This window comes from Dreissena polymorpha, chromosome 4 (genome assembly GCF_020536995.1).
Source record: "Dreissena polymorpha isolate Duluth1 chromosome 4, UMN_Dpol_1.0, whole genome shotgun sequence".
Taxonomy (NCBI): Eukaryota; Metazoa; Mollusca; class Bivalvia; order Myida; family Dreissenidae; genus Dreissena; species Dreissena polymorpha.
Genome location: NC_068358.1, coordinates 61,726,100 through 61,748,498, shown reverse-complemented (window position 1 = coordinate 61,748,498; position 22,399 = coordinate 61,726,100). Strand labels below are relative to the sequence as shown.

At 35.6% G+C, this 22,399-nt stretch overlaps 2 protein-coding genes across 2 annotated transcripts in view; one reads left to right on the top strand and one right to left on the bottom strand.

Moving 5' to 3' along the window:
• Positions 1-22,399, top strand: part of LOC127877488 (cartilage oligomeric matrix protein-like) — a 43,576-nt gene that overhangs the window by 1,895 nt on the left and 19,282 nt on the right. Inside the window, exons 3-14 of the mRNA XM_052423420.1 lie at positions 1,761-1,972; positions 2,335-2,560; positions 6,848-6,930; positions 7,709-7,778; positions 8,636-8,800; positions 9,234-9,457; positions 10,779-10,919; positions 11,977-12,057; positions 12,347-12,496; positions 13,127-13,231; positions 20,861-20,968; positions 21,946-22,105. Of these exons, the coding sequence (XP_052279380.1) occupies positions 1,761-1,972; positions 2,335-2,560; positions 6,848-6,930; positions 7,709-7,778; positions 8,636-8,800; positions 9,234-9,457; positions 10,779-10,919; positions 11,977-12,057; positions 12,347-12,496; positions 13,127-13,231; positions 20,861-20,968; positions 21,946-22,105 (1,725 nt within the window). The remainder of the gene's footprint in view (positions 1-1,760; positions 1,973-2,334; positions 2,561-6,847; positions 6,931-7,708; positions 7,779-8,635; positions 8,801-9,233; positions 9,458-10,778; positions 10,920-11,976; positions 12,058-12,346; positions 12,497-13,126; positions 13,232-20,860; positions 20,969-21,945; positions 22,106-22,399) is intronic.
• LOC127877499 (thyroxine 5-deiodinase-like) lies at positions 14,150-17,902 on the bottom strand. Its single transcript, XM_052423439.1, has 2 exons — positions 17,748-17,902; positions 14,150-15,639 (listed from the first exon to the last, which is right to left on the bottom strand). The coding sequence occupies exon 2, from the start codon at positions 15,630-15,632 to the stop codon at positions 14,862-14,864; it is 771 nt and encodes a 256-aa protein (XP_052279399.1). The 5' UTR covers positions 15,633-15,639; positions 17,748-17,902; the 3' UTR covers positions 14,150-14,861.

Sequence of the window (22,399 nt, the reverse complement as noted above, 5' to 3'; positions counted from 1 at the left end):
TATATGTTAACGGTAGCGTTGGTTTACGAGTGCTTGTTTATATGTTGTCGAGTTAAAATCATGGCGATATTACACACATAGAAAACTTGAAACACCAGTTGCATTAGCAGGGGCCGATCTACCATAACTACGATATCATCCAATTACCGAATGTCATGTATATCAATTAATCACCGGGTTAAAGCAGACGACAAAGACAAATGAATATAACCAGGGTCACCAAGGATTTATTTACCTAACATTCAATGATAATTTACATTGTTCCCTGCCATGTCCGCACAGGACGATCGGAGGCGCTTGTCGATCACTGAGGTGGTTTTTCGGATAAACATTGCAGTGGCATAGCGGTAGTGGTTGCTATACACCAACCCTTGAAAGTTGATAAACCGCACTTGCACCAGATTAACCAAACTGCAGACAAAGTGGAATCTGTGTTCTGTGCATATTAGTATTAATTCCTTCATTTGTTTGAGTATATTTACCGGTACATAATTATTGTACACATTTAAAAATTAATGTCAGACACTATTATGTTTTAAGTTATCTGCAATAAATCAATGTTTTTATAAGAATACATATAAAATGTCTTTTTTAACATTTGATAAACGTAGCAACAAATATAGATTTGTTTGTGTTATTCAATAACTTTAAGTATAATTTTGTTATAATTGTTATTCGCTTCGCCTTATTATATAAACGGAAGGACTCTACATGAAAACAAGTGCATTTTGTTTAAGACAATTTGACGCAATTAAAACAAATCCTGAAAACAAACCTTCAGCTGCATAGTATATGCATTGCTCGCGCAGTTTGAGCTTGATCAACGTTTAGATTGAACTTAATTCACACATTTTTTCAATAGTTTTGCATCCATAAACGAACACACAATGTAAATAAATAATTGAATTTTACCCACCATGCGGTATCGAATATAAAAAGTGTAGAATGACCATCAAGATAGGTTATGAAATAACTTTGAAAAAGTTTTTATTTCAATACTTATCAAGATAGATGACGAAAATGAAATAATAAATCAGCCTTATGGATTAATTGCGTAGTTCACAAAGACATTACAGATATAGTTATTCTAATAACAATACAATAATTGCAAATAATATAATACATAATAATGTCAGACATCACTTTATATAAATGTACAATAATTATAAAATGTCCACATCAAGATGGAGCAAGATAAAACAACTACGCACCAACCTCTTAACTCAATTTTGTCTGCAGTTTGGTTTATCTGCTGCAAGATTCGATGATTGACATACAGGGGTGTTTGACTTTCATAGTTAATTTTAGAGTCGGGTTTGAAGTAAAAATTGTACTTACATGTAGTGTCTTTAGAACGCCCCCCTCCACCCATTGAATATGAAGGTAGACAGCATCGAGAGAAAAGCTATACTTTGCAGTAATATAGGATCTGCGGATTTACGGACTTACACACACACGTCTACAAGTCTCAGCGATAATGCGCTGGCCCCGGGCCTGCCTGTCTCAATCACTGTCTAGTTCTGCATGGCAAATGTCATGGTACAATTTCATTGTCAAGACGGACTTTAAATGGGACAAATATTGTTACTGTCTTTGTTATCATGGACCTTTCCGTAAAAAGTGCTTTAACCAATCTAGAACCAATCGACTAGGTCTTTGAAACATATGTTGACATTAAACGGCGTTGTATTGTTAATATCATCCATTCAAAATGAACATATTGCCTTACGCGATTCTGGCACGTTTCTTGCGCATTCCAGTTATTTTTGTCATCGGTGCACGTGACAACCGGCATTACCAGACGTCATTTCCGCTGCCGAGATTGGAACCCGGCTCGCATACAATAATGCTGCAGATGGGAGACCTGAATCGTGACGTCAACAAATTGCGTCTATTCGTGGATTGCATTCTAATCGGCGAAGAGACAACGGAAGTTCCGATTCGAGATGCGTTGATGGGCAGAATAGTAGTGGTATTGTTGTGTATTCAATTAACATTTCTCTTGGTAGCGAGCTTTACATAACTGTACAACGGTTCAGTATTAATATATGACATATGAAATGTATTGTTTGTTTATGTAATACATGTATACAGTATGATGTTGTCAAATTTAAGGTGCGAATTTTGTATATTTAAACCATACAGTTTTTAAATCATATTTACGAAAACGACTACCTGTATTTCTGATATTTATGTATGAAAATAATATGCTTGAATTATATAGGTATATGTGTCCTTTTTCGTATAGGATTCGCGCACGATAAGGAATGTGGATTATTGCATCGCAAAAAATCTTTTATTTTAAACCTTTTTATTTGTATTCAATACAAACAGGACAAGCACGACAGCTTCGCTATGTATTCACGGGTCGACCTTCAGTCCATGCTAAATTCAATGGAGTGTGACGTCACTGAGTCAATCCCAATATCGACACTTCCGGTTCTCCCGGACTGGGTGCGCAATCGGAACTTGCAGCATCTTCAAGTCGGCACGAATGTGCGCATAACCGGACCGGAAGTTCCCCCGAGGCGCGAACACGACAATAGGATACCGGATACAGGTACATTATTTTAAAGCGTTTCTTTTCGTAGCTATCAGCTACTAAACCGTATGGTAAGCAAACGGACCTAAGAACGAATCGGATAAATTCTGATATAAATTGTAAATAAAAAATAATAATAATTCGATGTGTTTCGAATTTTTAGCATTTTGTGTTGATACAAGCACTTATTGAGGTTGGTGCTTTGAAAACTTTAATTTAACCGACGAGATATCTACAGGTCTTACAGTGAAATTGTCTGACAATGTGCGCACATTTTTTAGACATAAAAAATATTTTACTTGTTGCGTTCAAAATTTGTTTCTTTTTACGTTTTATGCTGTTTTGATGTAGTTTAACGATGGTACTTTCTTCTTTGTCGTTATATAAGGCAGCGAATATCAGGTTCAATTACAATCAAAACCAATACATTGTTAATATTGTGTGAGAGTAGTATACTATTTTATCACTTGTAGTGGTTTGAGATAAAGCACTGATTATTTTTTTTATAGCGTTATCTACTTTAGTTCACATCTTTAATGCACAGGGTAAGCTCTGTGTTCGCCCATTGTAAGCTCTGTGTTCGCCAATTGACCGTCGTACATAAACTTTTCATTACATTATTATCATATCTTAAACTAGTTGGCAGATTTAAACACAACTTCGCAGGGACTCTATTTCAAAGTTGTGTTAAAATCGTTCTTTTTCGACGCATTTCAAGGTTACCAGCTCAATAAATAGTCATTTTTTATACAAAAAATGAAAACTTAAATAATTTCTCTTCTTGAACCGAAAGACTAAGAGATTTAACATTAGGTGTGTAACATGGGGTAGTTTAAAAAACTGGCCATTGCCCAAGGGTCGCATAATTTAAGTAGATTAACATTGCAAAATTATCTAACAAAATCTTCCTCTGTGAAACCAGATTGTGTGCAGAACTTTGCATCTGGTATTAAACATCAGATAATACATGTAGTAATATACACAGTTTTTTAATCGTCCCATATCGAGTCAACACAGCTACTCAACAAGGGTCACATTTTTAATATACACTTACATTGAAAAAAAAAGATTTTACAACGTTTTGCCTTTTAAACAAGGCTCCGATGTTAGATTTTGTATGTGTAACATTTTATTACTCTCCTTTACAAATTCTTTAATGATGCTCATGCGATAACAACTTCTCTCCCGTTAGGTCACATTGGTTTCTTCGTTTTGCAAACTAACTTTCTGCTAATGTGTATCAGCCAAAAACGCAAGGCTTAGAGGCTATGCATTTGGTATTTTGTATTGTCGCATAGTTTGTGGAGAACGCAATAATATAAACGTAGACAAAGTGCATTTCTGTTTTCATTACGATTTATTAATGTTGGGTTATTTCTAATATAATGCTTTATAATGTCCGAACAATATTCTGAACTACAAGTTACGTACGGCGCAACGGCCGCAGGCCGCTCCGCGACAACAAGAAATTACGACCTCTCCTATATGGCTGTGGGCGTGAGACTTGCTTTACTAATATAGATATAAACAACGAAACCTTTGAATGTTACGTGTGGAATTCTGATTGACCGTGTGTAAAGTGACGTGTCTGCAACGTAAATATGACGTATGCAACGGACACATAACGAATACATACGGAATTAACAGATGTTTGACGATCTTTATGATACGTAAATATACAAGGATTGATCACTACAGGCCCGTAGCCAGGGTTTTGAAAAGGAGGGGGGGTGCGAATTTTTGCCATCGATGATTGTTAATGAGCAACCTAGTGGCAAAGGGGGTATGTGCGGTGGGGGGGGGGGTGGTGTTCCTCCTGCAATCGGGGGCTTAGGAAGTCCTCCCCCTAGACAATTTTGAAAATGAAATTGAAATGTAAACTCCTGCATTCTGGTCACTTTTTAACTGTAATCAGAGATTGAAGTTATAGAGCATTTTTATATGAAATTTCACTTTCATTGACCATACTCAGTGACTGGTCGACATAAATATGATCTAACATACATCTATTCCCCACCACGTTTTTCAATAACCACCTTTTTCGATCAGTCATGGAAATACATCATTTTATACGGTGTTTAACCCGACACTAGTATGAGCGCACACACTTTGTTTACATACGCAACAACAAATTTATAGAATGTAAAATCAACAATACGAACGGTATAAAATATTTTGATAAAATTTGTGTGTTTTACCATTGCAACATTCCACCATTCATAAATTGAGCAAATTAAATGGAAATATTTGACTTGTTTCAAAACAATTGTTTGTCTGCTTCTATGGATAATACCAGAGGCAAAGAATGGCTCTAAACGTGCTAATAGTCGATTGTACAACAAACACTGATTATACTCTAAACTTGCAAATAGTGTATTGTACAACAAACACTGATAAACAAAACTGGTCTTCTATAATGTTCATCAATACTAAAAAAGAAATCAGAATGGCATGACTGGTTACTTTAATATTTTTTAAAAACTATTTTTAACAAATAAGTTATCTTTTTCTAAACGAATTTCAGAAACATATAACACATCAGGCTCCATAAAGACCCTATAACCACAAACTACTGGCCTATTGGTCTCAAAGTCCTAAACCATGTATACCAGGACGTTGAAGAAAAAAAATGTACTTATTTGCCCATTATATGCTCAATAACCATTACAGTTGATGAAAATTAAACGATAACGTCCATCTGATCATATGTTATAACGTTTTAATTTCATCATAACAACTGTTAAAGAGTAGGACATTCCTAGTGTCAAGTTTGACATAATTTAAACATTGTGGAAAGTGGAGCAGAACAGATGCCATTAAGTGTTGGTGAACTACAAAAAAAAAGCTAAATTGCTTTGTAACAATGATTTGTTTTGTTGTAATTAAACAAAAAAAATTATCATGACTTGAGCATAGCTGATATTTTTCTGGACAACACTTTAGGGGATCCGAAAATGGTTGTACGGGGATATAACAAAAAGACGACGCAGACTGTCGAAAATGCTGTGCACAATGTTCATCTAAAATGTATTTTCTTTTTTTATAAGATTATTTATTTATTCAAGTTAATCAAATTGTTTTTTCCCAGCCATTTAGATAATTGTCGAAAAAGGTTATTTGTCCATGGACTGGGATTTCAACCCACAATAAGTAGGCTTCAACAATTTGTTATGATATCTATTACAGTTATAGCTTTAACAAACATTAAAAACGATGACAAAAGTGAAAAAACAATCATTTAGTATAAAATATCTATACAGAAAAGTATCGATTTTATACGGATTAGAGTGCCAGGTTAATAATTTTGCATTATACAGAAAACAAATATATATTTGTAACAAAGATTCCAATTCCATTTTGCCGGGACCGGCTTCTTAGATCTTCTAAAATTTTGCTGTCACAACTTCTGTTGATTTCAACAATTCTTCGGTTAAAACTTGTAAATAAAAATCACGCGTCATTTTGGAAATGACTTAATCGAGAAATTAATTATATGGTGACCTGTATATTGAATACACCATTATTTTAACGCTTAAATACGAAAACTCATTGGGTTCCTGGAAAAAAAAATAACCGTTTATGCGTCCAATAAAGTTGGGTTCAACTTGTAGTGCAATTGTTTTTACTAGTCCAAAAACATTGGGTGCGAACGCACCCAACGCACCCCCTCTGGCTACGAGTATGCCTAGTATGATACAAACCCGCATTGTCCGAAACTTTTTGACGTTTAATACCCCGAGGCAATTAGATGTTGATCTAGTGACTGCCTTTTAAAGAATGTATGCAATTTGGTTTATTTCATTGATACAAATTTCGATTATTATATTTATTCAATAATGCCCCAAATTGTTCGTTATGTTTCAGCATGTTACTTTTTTTATAACAATTCTGGTGTCAAAACCAACTATGTCCCGTGGCAGATAATTAATTAAGGCTTAAGTAATAAAATATCTTTGAAAAACTTTTGTTCGAGGTTAGTAAAAAATCCACATTTTTTTTAAATCAGTTTTTATGTGTTGATTGAATCGTCTGATAGCATGATAATGGATTTGGGCTGGAAGATTAATCACTCGAATCTCATCCCTCACTACTGGAATTTTCATGAGCGAAACTAAATTGGAACAATAGGAACAATTCACCCATATGACCTGTCAGGGAAATAAGCCAATATTCCGTGGCTGCATTTGTGTATCTTGATTTAAAGGACTTGTTTTTACTTAGCAATCGGTAAATAAAGAAGAATGTCCGCTGATGGTTATCAGGCTATAAAACGATTTAACCATTACCCTTATGTTACAATTTTAGATCCGCTGTTACACACGCTGAGTCAGACGTTACGTGAGCTGACACGTGCTATACAGACTTTGCAACATGACGTGCATTTACAGGTATGACGAGTATAGCTAGCTTGCATGACCTGTGAACTATTTTAGCATACACTACAAATTGTGTCCAAATGTATCTTCGGAAGCTGCATATTTTTATTATGTCATAAAAGAACAGTATGTTGCGTCATTTGTCTCAAATAGACCGATACCCTGTTTTTACTTTTTTAATCGAGTCTTACGGCAGAAAACTACCCACATATTTCATTGGATGTAAGGATATATCATAAACTTGGTAAACAATTAGTTTGAGTCACATACACATGACCACATGTCCAGTCCCGGATTACCCATAAGGCAGAGTAGGCAACTGTCTATGGGCCAGCGACTTTTAGGGGCCCTATGAGGCCATGAAGAAAGAATTGTTACGGACCGAACTGTCACTACTCATCGTAAATCGTAATTTAAGTTTCGTGATAATTTTCTGTATAAATAGTTAAATACGTAAATATATAGACCGCAGTAACTGTTTTCTTAAATTCTTAATCTAATTATTATAATGTATTTCAGTATTATAGTGACAGTTTATACGTATTAAAGGCCATTGTAACATTCTCTATATTGCCACAGCCTTGGCACTGGAAGGCTAATTTAGACAAGTTAAATCGACTGGTCAAGCGTTCAAGTACTCACTCGGCAGAATAGGGGTCAGGGCGTGGGTCCCAAAAGTTTCATTTTCTATGTGCCTCCACGGTGCTAACCCGGTACTGCACATGCACCATCAGTGCCTCTCCGGTAGTCCCAGTCTTTTCGACGATTATTGTGCTTATCCTATTTATAGACTCGCGAGACGCGACATTTACACGAAGTCATGCGGCAGTGCGACATGTGTCGAAGCCGACCAGAAAGACGTAAGTACCACGTAAGCATGGGACACAGTGCTTCCCTTTAACTCTACGTGGGGTACATTATATATTTTTCTCTGTGTATTTAACCAGTATATGGACATCTTTGGCAACGATAAATAAAAAGTAATCATATGCATTTTGAATTCAAAACATCATGGATTATACATTCAGAGATATGTTTTCAAATTTAAAGTTGTAACAGCTACTTACAGAATAAAACATGGATTGCATAAGACGAGTGTTTGATGCAGTATACTGTTAGCAGAAGCCTATAGTTTCGTTGGATTTAAATTTCTTAAAAAAATCTGTATCCCGCACAAATTATTTTATATATTAACAATAAATGTCAATAGTAAATCACGTGCCATGTTAATCGTTTGATGGATTAATATAATTTGATATTCTTATAGTCGTTATTGTGCAAATTTTTATTTAAAGCAAATATGTTTTGAATGGTAATTAAAATAAGTCTCTTGCATATCGCCTACATTATAGTTCACCTCTGTATTACGCTCAACTGGCCGTCCTTTGAAATCTACGTTGATCACTATTAAGTATTATAATGGTAAAAGAAATGTGTGTTCTTATAAAAATGCCTAATTCCATGTACGATTTGTGGATGATTATTTTTTAATGCCGCAGCCAATTGGAATTAAATACCCTAGTGATATCTGATAGTTTAACTTACAGAGACTCTGCAGGTTCGAATTCCACAATTTTTACATGTATGTTTACATTTAAAAAGTAATGTTGCAACTCATTAAAAAATGGGTTGCGTTGCTCAAAAACTGCTTTTAGATTCTTTAATCCCTCAAAAATACTGAGCAGCACAACTACTTAACACATTCGTTCGTAAATAGCTCCTGAGCAAATAACAACATGTCGGGACAAGCCGTGTTACGAGGGAGTAGAATGTATCAACACAGACAGGGGGTACCGATGCGGGGAGTGTCCACGCGGTTTCTATGGTGATGGAGTGCGGTGTGCAAAAATACCGACGTGTGCAGACAAGCCATGCTTTGCAGGTTCGTTCTGGTTGGCTATTACAAGTATAACTAACAGGACGCTTCCATTATTAGTACACGTATTTTGATACTGTTTCAATGCAGTCATACAGGCTATTATTTTGAAGAAATAAAACTAACGAACAAAACATCCTAATTATGCAGAAATATGAGCAGCGTCAAATATTTGTTTAAATATATTGCTGGATTTGGGAATTTATATTATTAAATTTCCGATTATAATTGTTAAAAAAATCCTTTGTGGGGATTTGTAACCACGCCTACGTATTTGTAGGTACGACACCACAGTGTAAGAAAAACGAGTATTTTACAAGGACAGGTACAGGTCCCAAAACATATTTTCTACCGTTCTGATTGGCTAAACACACTGCAATCAAATATGTTAGCTAAATATTATGTCAAGTTTTTTTAATTCTATCCTGCGCTTTTCCAGGAGTGGAGTGTTTCGACGTTGCCAACGGTTACCGATGCGGTCCCTGTCCAGCCGGCCTAGAGGGCGACGGTCGTCGTGGTAACTGTCATTTAGCAAGAGTAAAATGCGCCTCGAAGCCGTGCTATCCCGGCGTGCAGTGTCAGGACACCTCTGACGGGTTCAGATGCGGGCGATGTCCACCGGGTTATGACGGAAATGGCACTGCGTGCGTAGATATTAACGAGGTAGGCTCGCGTAGATATTAAAGAGGTAGGCTCGCTCGCGAATAGTTAGCGGAAAGAATTGCCTCGAAATGTGCTAAAATTCAATCCATAGAAGAATTGTTATCAGTTTAGAAGATGTTCAATCCCCTCCCACCCCTTGAAACACACACAAAAAAAAATCATAGATTCAAATAAAAGAAATATTAACATATGCGTTATTTCCATACAGACAGCATTTAAGACATGAACTATGTACACCATATTGAACATACTCGTAAATCGATAGTGGTTAAATAAATATTATCTTCGAATTCGTGCACAAATAACATGGTGTCTAAAACACACTGTGGAAACAAATGACGCAGTGATGCAGTGACATCGGGTTCGAATCTCGTGGAAGGAGTTTATCAACTTTTTTGTGTGTCTTTATAATCATTTTAAACTTCAAAATAGTTTTGTTTTGTTCGTAAAATATTTAACGACATTTGCAAAATATACGAATATATGTGATACTTTAAAATGAATTACTGTATTTATTTAAAATTTTAACAACCTGGTTTTTGAAACGTTTTGCTTAGTGAATAATAAAACCTTTTGAACAAGCACTTTACTTCTGCTTCCGTTTAATTTGTCGTTGTAAAAGGAACGAATATTGTAAAGAATTATATTTTATCCCACTTTTACAGCGAATTCGGTTGATTAAAGCCCCGTTGATTAAATTTCTGTTATAATCCAAGGCACGTACTACGTTGTTAGGCTGCGTTGTAAACGCTGTAATGTAGTTCCAAATGTATATAACGACTTAATGTTATATTGATAATATAAAACTTTTTGATTTGCAATTTGATATGAATAAAATTGTAATAAATAACGCAAGACTCTCTCACAAAACGACAGTCTGATAAAAAAATGATTTTTTGATCAGCGGATATTTTTGGAACGCGGAGTAATACACTGACCTTGGTTACATTACAGTCATTATCAAAGTACGACAAACACTCATGAAAACGCGAAATTATCCAGTTAAACTAATTTTGTGTAAATAAATAGGTTTTCTGAATAAAAGTGGGAAAAATAGAATAATAGGATAGTGTTGAATATAGATCGGTTTATCATGCTCGGCACGAAAACGAAAAAGCACTCGCCAAGGCTCGTGCTTTTTGCTTTCTAAGCCTCGCATGATAAACCTGATCTATAATCAACACTCACTCATTATTTTCTATTTTATGTTCATGTTCCGTAAAGCGTGGTGCTTGTAGAAGTAAAAACTTGTTATTTTATCAAAAAGTATTTTCAGGAAAACATTTGCTCGAACATGGTTCTTTCAATTGTTCTTTTCCAGTGTCTCCTGTATACGCCATGCTATAACACGAGCGCATGCGTGAACCACGCGGGAGGCTTCCGGTGCCTTGCCTGCCCGACGGGATTCTTCAGCGAGCCTCTTGCTGGTTCCGGTCACGACGAGGCTGCCAATAAGAAACAAGTTGGTGGTTTAATCATAATTGTCGACATGATCATTATTATCATCCTCATTATCCCCATAATTTTCATCCTCATCAACCTTATCACATCCTCTTTATCCTCTTCCTGTTCATCCTCCTCCTGCTGCTTCTCCTGCTGCTCCTCCTGCAGCTCCTCGTGCTGCTCCTGCTCCTCTTCCTCCTCCACCTCCAAATTTTCTCTTCCTCCTCCTTCTCCTCCTCCTCCAACTCATCATCATCATTATCATTATGAGTATATTAATACTATTGGCTATTCGCAGTTATTTCTGATATGAATATTATTAACAAATAATACAATTTAATGTTACTGGTTTTCTTAAATATTCCAATCATTGACCCTGGTTGCGCACGTGAAATGAACTGATGCGGATGATAATATTTCAACTTAATAATGGTGAAAATGGGTTATTATGAAAAAAATGAAATGAGTTTATAATACCGACCCTTGTCGTATGTCACTTTGACGCTATAATTGTAATATTGTCTCCATCTTAAATTCTTACAAGCAATGTATATTCACTTGATTCAATTGCGTATGCATATTTATATTTGATCCACGTCATGCGAAAATGAGTATATGTCACCAGCCTGCTCAGTCGCGCTCTGTGATCAGGAGCTGCGTTGTCCGCTATAAAGTCACGCAAGGTTTCGTGTACTTATCAGCGGACAGGGTAATGGAGCTACGTTTGCCGCATATGGCATAAAAGTTGAAGCCCATTTTCGCATGACGCGTGTCAGATTTAGATGGTTTATTCTTTACTTCATATGACAAGCAGGTGATAGTTTCCCAAATTAGGCTGTGGTTCTTTGTCAAACTTTGTGTAAAAGAAATTGTATAATGTATTTCAAGTACATGTCTTTAAAAGCGCACTAATATAATAGAATATCATATATTGTGTTCAATTAATACGGAATCCAATTTTAAGACGTTATTTCACAAAACATTTACAAGCAAAAGTAGTTCGGTAAGTACATGTATTAAATCAACTCGGCATCTGGGCACCTGGCACTGATCTCAATACGCATAGGTATTTGTAGATTTGTCGTGACGTGGACGAGTGCCGTCTGGAGGGAAGTTTGAGTCCCTGCGTCCAACATTCTCAGTGTTTCAACACACAAGTAAGCGCTTCATTGACGAAAACAAGATTACTGTTTCTCATAAACCAATGTAGTGATGGAGGTTTAAATTAAGTCTTAACATTTCTGTGTGATTTTCATAGATTAATTACTAATGTCCTTGGTTTGAAAGAAATGTAACATATTTTTGTTCGACTTCCATTACGGTACTTTGAATTCGCAAATACAATCGTTGTCCACGCGGTTTTTAGCAGCCTTACACAGACATTAATTGTAATTAAAGAAATACTGATTGTTTGATAAAATACAAATCAACATGCTTGCCGAACAGGGTTCGTACAAGTGCGGTGAATGTGACGAAGGTTACGCCGGGAACCAAACAATCGGTTGTTTCCGTAGAGTCACGGTTTGTCCGGATTTGTCCGAATGCCACGAATACGCCCGCTGCATTCCGGCAGGTGGAATGGGATTTGCCTGTCAGGTATGCTAATCGATCGTCCAGCAAATTACAATCAATTTAACATACAGTTTGAATATTACCCAATCACGGATTAAGTATTTTATACAAAAGAGCATCTGCGTTTGTTGGTTTTCACATCGCGCTTGGTTATGTTTAAGATTATTAACAAAATCCATAACAATAGATTGGGCTGAGTTTAAGTTTTTTGTGGGCAAAATCCGGATCCGTTGACACTGTACGCGTGTCCATGAATTTGCTGTACGAGGGTAACCCTTGGGACCGTTTCGTTTACCTAGCTCCAACACAGCTTGTTGGCAGATTTGAATGCTTTGCTTATTATTCTTTACCACAAATCGGTCATCGCATTGGTTCATGTACGCTTGCAGTAAATTACTCCTTCGGTTTTGCTGTAACACAATTTCGTGTTCACAAATGTACACACTAAAGGTAGCTTTCATCGGTTCACACATTAATAGGTTGCTTTTTGTGGTTCACAGATGTTTTGGTTTGCATTTGTTCGCGCTCAAACATTCATCCGTGTTTTGTGTAAATCTCTAACGTTATGGTAAACATATTTCGATAAGCATAATTATTATAATGTTTTCTTGAATACGACCCAGACCCCATGCAATGACAAAGCCCATGTTACAGTGCAAGGTCGGCTTCGCCGGCGACGGCAAGGTGTGTGCGAGGGACACGGACCTGGACGGTACTCCGGACGAGAGCCTCCCCTGCGTTGACCGCCGCTGCCGACGGGTAAGCATGTGTGTACATGTGGTGTACTAATGAAATGGTTCGATCATTGGAGCCGTTTTCCGGGAAAACATGCGCGTTAAGTGTCACTTTCGAACTTCAAATGCTAATGTTGGATGACATTTTACGAACATGCATTAAGTTAGATATCCCAGAACGAGGAACATGTTCAAACAGTGTTATAGTTATATAACGACGATCATTTTTATATTTCCAAAGCTTTGTTGGAAAATTTATATAAGCTTATACACAAGCCAAACTCCCAGATGCTGGAATCAATTGAGCCTTGTTCTGGGAAACTTGGCGTTATGCGTGTTCATACGATGTCATCCCAGATCAGCCCGTGTAGTCCGCACAGGCTTATCATGGCGTCACTTTCAGCACTAGTGGTATTTTCCGATTTAAAGAAAGTGTCCTCTTAGCGAGAAGACGTAATGTGCGTTCCCTGATTAGCCTGTTGGCACTGCACAGGCTAATCTGGTATGACATATAAATTAAGCCTAGTTTTTTTCTAGAACGAGGCTCATATAAAGACGGTCATTGTTTCTTCCCCATCCTTTCTTGGGCAAACTTATATACGCGAACGTAAACGCATGCCTACGTCAGTCACTTTAAATTGCACTGGCTGCTTGAATCGATGGAAGGGATGAATGGGTAAAGAAAGCATGGCATATGTTATTCCTGATTGACAGTTCTGTGCTCTAGCAACTGAGCTAGCAGGCTCGAAAAATGTTATACTCTGCATCCAGCGAGAGATATTCAATTTGAACCACCTTGGCTTAGCCGTCGGGCTGTTGTGTAACAGTATGTATGAGATGTGTTATGTAATGCATATACATACCTGATTTTATAATGAACACTTTGAAGTCTTTGCAAGCATAATCTCCACTTCACACATGTTTTCAATAATTAATAATTAAACACACTTTATATTTTTATATTGTTAGTTGACACAAGTACTTGTTAAGAATATACAAATATGATGGGTTCATATTAGGTGGCTGTAATATAATTTCATTTGAAAAATACAACATTGTATATATCAAATCGGTTTGGTTTCAACAGTGAAAAAATCACACATCTACTTACAGCATTAATTCTATATGATATAGAAATACACAAACACTAATGGCCAGCAATACAAAATCTGTGTTTCACTATCCAGTACCAAGGTTAATTATCATGCGCATGTCATCTGTTTCGACAGACCCAGTCATAAAATAGCAAACACAGACATTATAGTATAGGCCTTAGCATTAAGTCGATATTTGTCGCAAAGAAAAAATATACATTGGGTAAACAATCGATCACATGACCAGCTAATTCTGGTCAAACAAATATTGGTTTGAACGTATATGCGTATTTTTCTATCGTAAATAATGCGAAAATATGTACAGTTAATTTACTATACCTTAAGTCTTTTGACAAACGACTCGGGCTAACAAAAGGTAAACTGTGTTTTGCAACTGGTAAATTTAGATATATTGTTTACTGTGATGACTTATAATTAACGACTTATCCAAAAGGCAAATGGATAAGTGGGTGCAAATCCTTTAATAGTTCATAAACAACGTCGTCCTCTGTTTCATATCGTTAAAATCACTTAGCGATAAACGACATAATATTCCGTATTTTATTTATCAACCATACGTTTTTCGAATGTGTACGAACGTAACAACTTTTCCACCTCATCAAGCCTATAACCCGAAGGTCCTCTTTCGCCCTCATACCTCACCACTCCATCCATCACAATGTACAACCTTTCGTACAAACCCCCATATCCCTCATTTGCATTGTTCGTCATCGTATCAACAACTATCGGGCAGTGTGGCCGTAATTTAGCCAACTCCCCGGCTGCCGCTATACGATCATCCATGGTCCTGTGTATCTTAATGTCAAAATTGTTTAAAAACTTCCACCCGTCAGTAGCATGTGCCTCCTCGATGTATATAATGACAAAGTCAATGACATCACGAAACTTATCAACGAGTTTGTTAAACTCGGCAAGCTTCGCGACGAACGGCGGTCAGGTACAGCTCCCAAAGTTCAGAACAAGAGGCCGACCTACTTTTGCAATATCCAACAGTTTGCACAATTGCCTGTTTCCAAAGCTGACGACGTCAGGGTTTGGTGCCGGGCCATTTTTATAAGCATTTTTGCGTATGTCCAGAAGTCGGCTTCTGTAACATTGTGTCACGTAGCCGAGACAGTAGGCGCTGTGTGCATAGTCTGACTCTTGAAAGCCAATGTCCCTCATCACTGAGCCGAGCATGTTCGTGTACCATCGGTCCATTGCCGACGATAAAAAGCGACCAATCAGAAGCTTGCAAATCTCGATTGGTAACCAAACGAAGGTCAACGTAAATATCCGTTTCCATTTAACGACCTCTTTGAAGATTGGCATCTTTTCTCTGCATTAAAATGATTAGTAAATCAGTTACATCAAGTCTCGTGAGAGGAAATATTTCATAAGTAGTGTTGAATCGTGTATTTATTTAAGTAACTCTTATTACTTGCACATAGAAAGGTAAATATTTGAAATATTTGCTTACAAATTACACGATATTTAATGTGTATATTTCAGTCAGCGGAAATGGAAGCATTGAAATGAATACATAATGACTTCCTAACACTTTCGAACATCATCAAACAGAAAAGTGATAATAGTATATGTATTTAGTCAATAAATCAAAACGGATACGCGTTAATATCATTAACTTGATTAGGTCACATTTTGGTTCATTTAAAGCGGGATTATACGATTTTGTCAAATATTTATGAATTTATATAACATGTGTAAAAACGTATTATATATATTTTAATATAAATTAAAATAAAAATTAAAGCGGGTATATACGATTTTTTATATGTGTTTAATTGTAATATATTGATAAAATATGTTACAATAACAAAAAATAGGCCAGAAAAATTATACATTAAAGCCGAATTTCATAAAATGCAGCAAAGACAAATTAGCGCCCCGAGCCGATAGTGACGTACATATTTTCCTTAAATAACCGAAGCATTCGTCTTTGTATTAGGATCGGAGATAGTGTTCGTGTGTCGTATGAATAGATATCGTTGCAGAATTTCAAATAAACCGTTAAACTAACTTTAGATGCACATCGTACATGTATGGTATACATGCTGGCGAATTCGGCTGTACAGCCGTTTTCAATTTCAGAATTAAATATCTGGCTTATTTCGCATTTTTCGACACATGTTCTTCTTAACTTTTATTTTAATTTATATTGAAATATATATATATATATATATATATATATATATATATATATATATATATATATATATATATATATATATATATATATATATATATATATATAATAAGTTGTTTACACAGTTTATATAAATTCATAAATATTTGACTAAATCGTATATACCCGCTTTAAGAAGAACTTATGTCGAAAAATGCCAAATAAGCCAGATATTTAATTCTGGAATTGAAAACGGCTGTACAGCCAAATTCGCCAGCATGTATACCATACATCAATGATGTGAATCTAAACTTAGTTTAATGGTTTATTTGAATTCCTGCAACGATATCTATTCATACGACACACGAACACTAACTCCGATCCTAATACAAATACGAATGCTTCGGTTATTGTAGGAAAATATGTACGTCACAATCGTCGCGGTGCGCTAATTTGTCTTTGCTGCATTTTATGAAATTCGGCTTTACTGTATAATTTTTCTTGCATATTTTGTGTTATTGTAATATATTTTATCAATATATTACAATTAAACACATGTAAAAAAAATCGTATAATCTCGCTTTAATGTAAATATATATAGTAATTTAAGTCATATTTTTTAACGTTCCTAATTCAGGTCAAATCACTGATCATTGTTTAGTTGATCGACTTTTCGATTATGAAAGGCATTCAAATATAACATTATTTTGTTGCACAACACACACCTTTCTGTACTCAGACACAATTATTTCACAAGTACGAAATGGGCGCATAATAATCAACATGTTTTGCACCAAGAAGCCTACTGTTTCTATTTTTTGTAGTTCAGCAAAGGAGCCTCGTTCTTTGAGTATTCGTTAAATACATGTGCGTAAAATGTCGTCAGAGATTAGTATGTGCAGTCCGCATAGGCTAATCAGGGACGACACTTTCCGCCTAAACTGGGTTTTAGTTCAGAAGAAAACTTCCTTTACACGAATAATTCACTTCACACTTTCCACTCATGTATTAAGCACTGTTAGCTCGGAACGAGGCTAAAATGTAATAAAACCAATGAAGAAATGATTCTCTATGCAGTACAACCACTTTACTTGCATAACGGATAATACATTTATTTTATTCAACATTTATTTCTTCCAAATAGTTTTAATGTTCGAAAAAGTCGAAAAAGAAATATAATGTCGTTATAATGTAAAGTTATACATGTATTCCAAAAGACATTTCTTGCCATGTTATCGAATTCTTATGAACGTAGACATCGCAAAGCAAAAGCATATTATAACAGTGTCTAAAATACATACTTCAGCCGACGTGTATGGTCTTTCTTATTTTATTCCTTCTTAATCTTATATTTATGCACATAATACGGTGAACATGTGTTTACGGTACACACACACATCTGTTACTTGGTGGTTATAAATTATGATATGCTAGACCATATCTGCAGTTTACGAGGTCAACAAGTCCGTTGGTTGCGATAAATGTTTTTAAAGAGACTTGTTCAAAATTTGGCAAAATAAAAATTTCTAAAAAGGTTCGTACAATAATGTCTATGTTTTGCGTAACCACACTGCTCACTAAGAATAATTTTGAAAATATAGATTCATTTGTGGATAGCCGCCAATTTAAATCGCTTAACATTAAGCGATTGTCACGTATTTATTGACTATTGAAAAATAAGCTTATTACGATAGTATTTAAAACAGTACTCTTTAAAGCGGGTATATACGATTTTGTCAAATATTTATGAATTTATATAAAATGTGTAAAAAACTAATTATATATATATATCAATATAAATTAAAATAAAAGTTAAATAGAACACGTGTCGAAAAATGCGAAATAAGCCAGATATTTAATTCTCAAATTGAAAACGGCTGTACAGCCGAATTCGCCAGCATGTATATCATACATGTACAATGTGAATCTAAACTTAGTTTAACGGTTTATTTGAATTTCTGCAACGATATCTATTCATACGACACACGAGCACTAACTCCAATCCTAATACAAAGACGAATGCTTCGGTTATTGTAGGAAAATATGTTCGTCACAATCGGCTCGGGCCGCTAATTTTTCTTTGCTGCATTTTATGAAAGTCGGCTTAAATGTATTGTTTTCCTTGTCTATTTTGTGTAATTGTAACATATTTTATCAATATATTACAAATAAACACATATAAAAAATCGTATATACCCGCTTTAAACTTTTTAAACGTTATTGGTGTGGTGGTAGCGCTTGATATATGCCTTCAATGGCCCCGGGTACGAATCCCTGGCCAGGCAATAATTTAATTCAACATGTTGTATTGCACTGATAATAACATTGTATTCAAGAATTCTCTAAATATAAAACATTTAGAAGTGTATGCGAGTTCACGTCAAGACATTTTAAGCAAGCTTTTTTTTGGAAAAAGACCATCGGCATGGACATGTATACTGATTTCTTTTTTGATCCCTGTAAATCGTTGACCCCTGATATTCGCATAATATTACGGAGACAAGTTCATTAGGACAGCGTGTTCCGTGCCTTATGTTAGATTAACTCAATCCCTTTTATTAATCTGTACCTTCAATAATGCGATCATATATCGCTCCATATTTTCACCATTGTTAACAACCTTTATATGCTACGGTTATGTTTTGAGTAGACCTCTATTGCTTCGCGGTGCCAAAGACTTTGCTAGTTCAGTAACGTTCCTTGTAATTTAATGTGTGTTTTGCTTTACTGGAAAAGCAACTTTGTGCTGTACGTAACATAGGTCACGTCCTGTAACAAGAATTGTTCCAACATTACATCTTATTAGTAACCAAATCAAAGATAAAAACGCGTTAACGTGCTCGCACGTTTCAATAGCATTAACACGTTAAATACCACTAATTTCTAATATTTAATATTTGAAAATCGGTCTGTGGAAAGGGGGTTGAATGCATGTGCGTAAAGTGTCGTCCCAGATTAGCCTGTGCAGTCCACACAGGCTAATCAGGGACAACACTTTCCGCTTTTATGGTATTTTTCGTTTAAAAATGTCTCTCATAAAAATCCAGTTTAGACGGAAAGTGTCGTCCCTGATTAGCCTTTGTGGACTGCCCAGGCTTATCTGGGACGACACTTTACGCACATGCATAAAACCCCCTTTTCACAGAGCACGGCCTATTTCTAAATCTAATATTTTAAGTTTTGGATGGTATGGTGGACGTACGTATTAAATTAAGTAGTTTCCTTTTTTGTAAATTTCATTAAATATGTGTTAAAATGTAGTTTACATGATAGATTAGATCATATTTGTGTTGTAAACGACTAATGTTCATTGAATAACTATTATGGATATTAAAGAAAACTATTTATGTTGGAAAATGTACTAATTATAGTAAAAATTATTTTGTGTTTTAAAAGTAAATATGTACATGCAGTGTTTTGGCATTTCTGTGTTTAATTTTAATATTTGACGTCTATATATTGCATAATAGGATATATTTGCATTAAGGTCAAGATTTTTTCGCTCTTTCATGGTGAACGATAGTTCCCCCTTGTTGTTTTTCACGTTGACGCATGGAATTAAAGCGCAAAAAAACGCAAGATACGATACCAAGATGCCAAATTAATATCGCGATCTTGCATTCTAAACCCATGGTATTGGTGTTTTGTGTTTTCGCCCTTGCCGTTTGAAGAGTTGAAAATGCAAAAACAAGCACCCTTATCTCCTATATAAACGTAAAGGAATGGATATTTTCGATATTTTCGATTCGCATCAAGCAATTTCGAACATCGCTACATTTATTTTCTAGGCTGGCGTGTAACTTGGTAATTAATGCTGGTGTTTCGCGATTTGTTGACATAAGAGCGATTTTTTATTGCAAGAGAGAAGTACTACATACAAAAGGAACCATTATGCAATGTTTGACACGCCGAATGGTTGTTCGATTCTATTATACACTTTTCGTACGCAAGGCGATTGATTAAGCACTCGTTCTTTCAAAAACTTTTTATTTTTACTTAGTTTCCATGCAATTTAAGGATATCAACCGCAATTTTATTCTAAATACTATCCAATTCTACTTTATTATGTGCTATATGTCGTGCAAAGCAACAGATGCATTAAATCGACACATCTTGTAACCATACATGTACATTCCATCTTTGACTGATTTGATGATATTGATATTAAGTTCATTACACAGGCACAGTGTAGGATGTTTTATATTCGTTGATGGTCAGTCACTCGGTTATCAATCGTGCATTTTAAAATGTTTGTAAAAATAGTATCGCCCTGCGAAAACTGGGCTTAATGCAAGTGGGAACTGCACAGGCTAATCTGGGACGATACTCAACGCACAAATATAGTAGTCCCAGCTTCCACAAAACACGGCTCATACATTTGTCTAAAATGTCGTGCTTTTTATTATTCATGTAGGACAATTGTCCCCTGGTACCCAACAGTGGACAAGAGGACGCAGACTCGGACAACATCGGCGATGCATGTGATGAAGACAGGGACAACGACGGTATTCTGAATTCACCGGTAATGCATTACCTATCGGTTTCTGAAATCAATATAATCTTTTTTTCTCTTTTAGAAATTTGATAATCGAGTTTTAAGACGTTCGGAACACATTTATCGTTTGTCTCATGTTTCGATTGTGTTTTATGACGACAAATAATGTTTCAAGCACTGCATACTCGAAACCGAGTGTCACAATATATATATCGCGTTGATTGTCATTTTACACTCGGACTTTACACACGCATAGACATATCACTTGTGAGATTATATATATTTATATATTGAATTTATTGCATAAATATTTTAAATCTTAACACAATAGAGGCTTTATCAATCAGTTAAATAAATGCCGACATAAATAATATCAGTTTATTCTACTCATTGTTTTCCCAAACCCATTTTAACATAATAGCCCGAATATTTTTTTTCTTCGTATTATGTCGTAATAAAACAGCATAGAGAAAATAGAGATCTCCTGTTTTATTATGTAAATCATTTTCTACTTTCTGCGCCACAATCAACACGACACATTTTCACAAAATAAAATAGCATATTGATAAGGCAAATGATGCAACTCGATTGTTTCAAAAGTAACTATTTTGTATGCGCTTATTTTAACCTATTTATGGCTAGCGTCTAAAAAAGGCATAGGCAAACAGTGTAGACTCAGATGAGACGCCGCATGATGTGTCTGCGCTGTTTGTTTTAACGAATTTCTGTAAGAAATATTCTAAATATAGAACTAAATATACTAGACATCCCTAATTATGGAAATAAATTGATCCAATTTAGAAGGATGGGAGAGTCCACTAGGCATAAATGGGTTAATAACTATCGAGGCTACGGCTCTCATGTGATACATGATAACGCAGGCTACTCGACTTATACATACTTCGACATCGACTGTTGTAATTCTATACATTTTTGTCATTTCACTAGTGTGATGAAGTGCAACTGTATTATTCCATACACAACGCTTTTGCATTTCCTTAAAGGACAACTGTCCGCTGATCGCAAATCCCGACCAGGCGGATACTGACCCGGACAAGTCCGGTGACGCCTGTGACAACTGCCCGAACGTTGCGAATTCTCGGCAAGAGGACACGGACAAAGATGGTCTAGGCGACGCTTGCGATCCCGACATGGACAATGACGGTGAGTATTATGTTATTTTACTACATGTTTGTCACCATCTTTATCATGCCCTTGTCTTCACTTCATTTGAATCAACGTCGTGAAATATCAGTTATCGTTAACCAAGGATTTCTTTACTTTTGGAATTTTGTTTTCAAGTAACCCTGGTGTAAACATAGAATAGGTCGAAATGAACAATTCAATGACCAAAACACTAAAGTCACTCGACTTTAGTTTGTGAAATTAATACATGTTTTAAAGTTTAGACAATAGTAATTTGAGTAATAATATAACATTCATATAATACTCACAAAG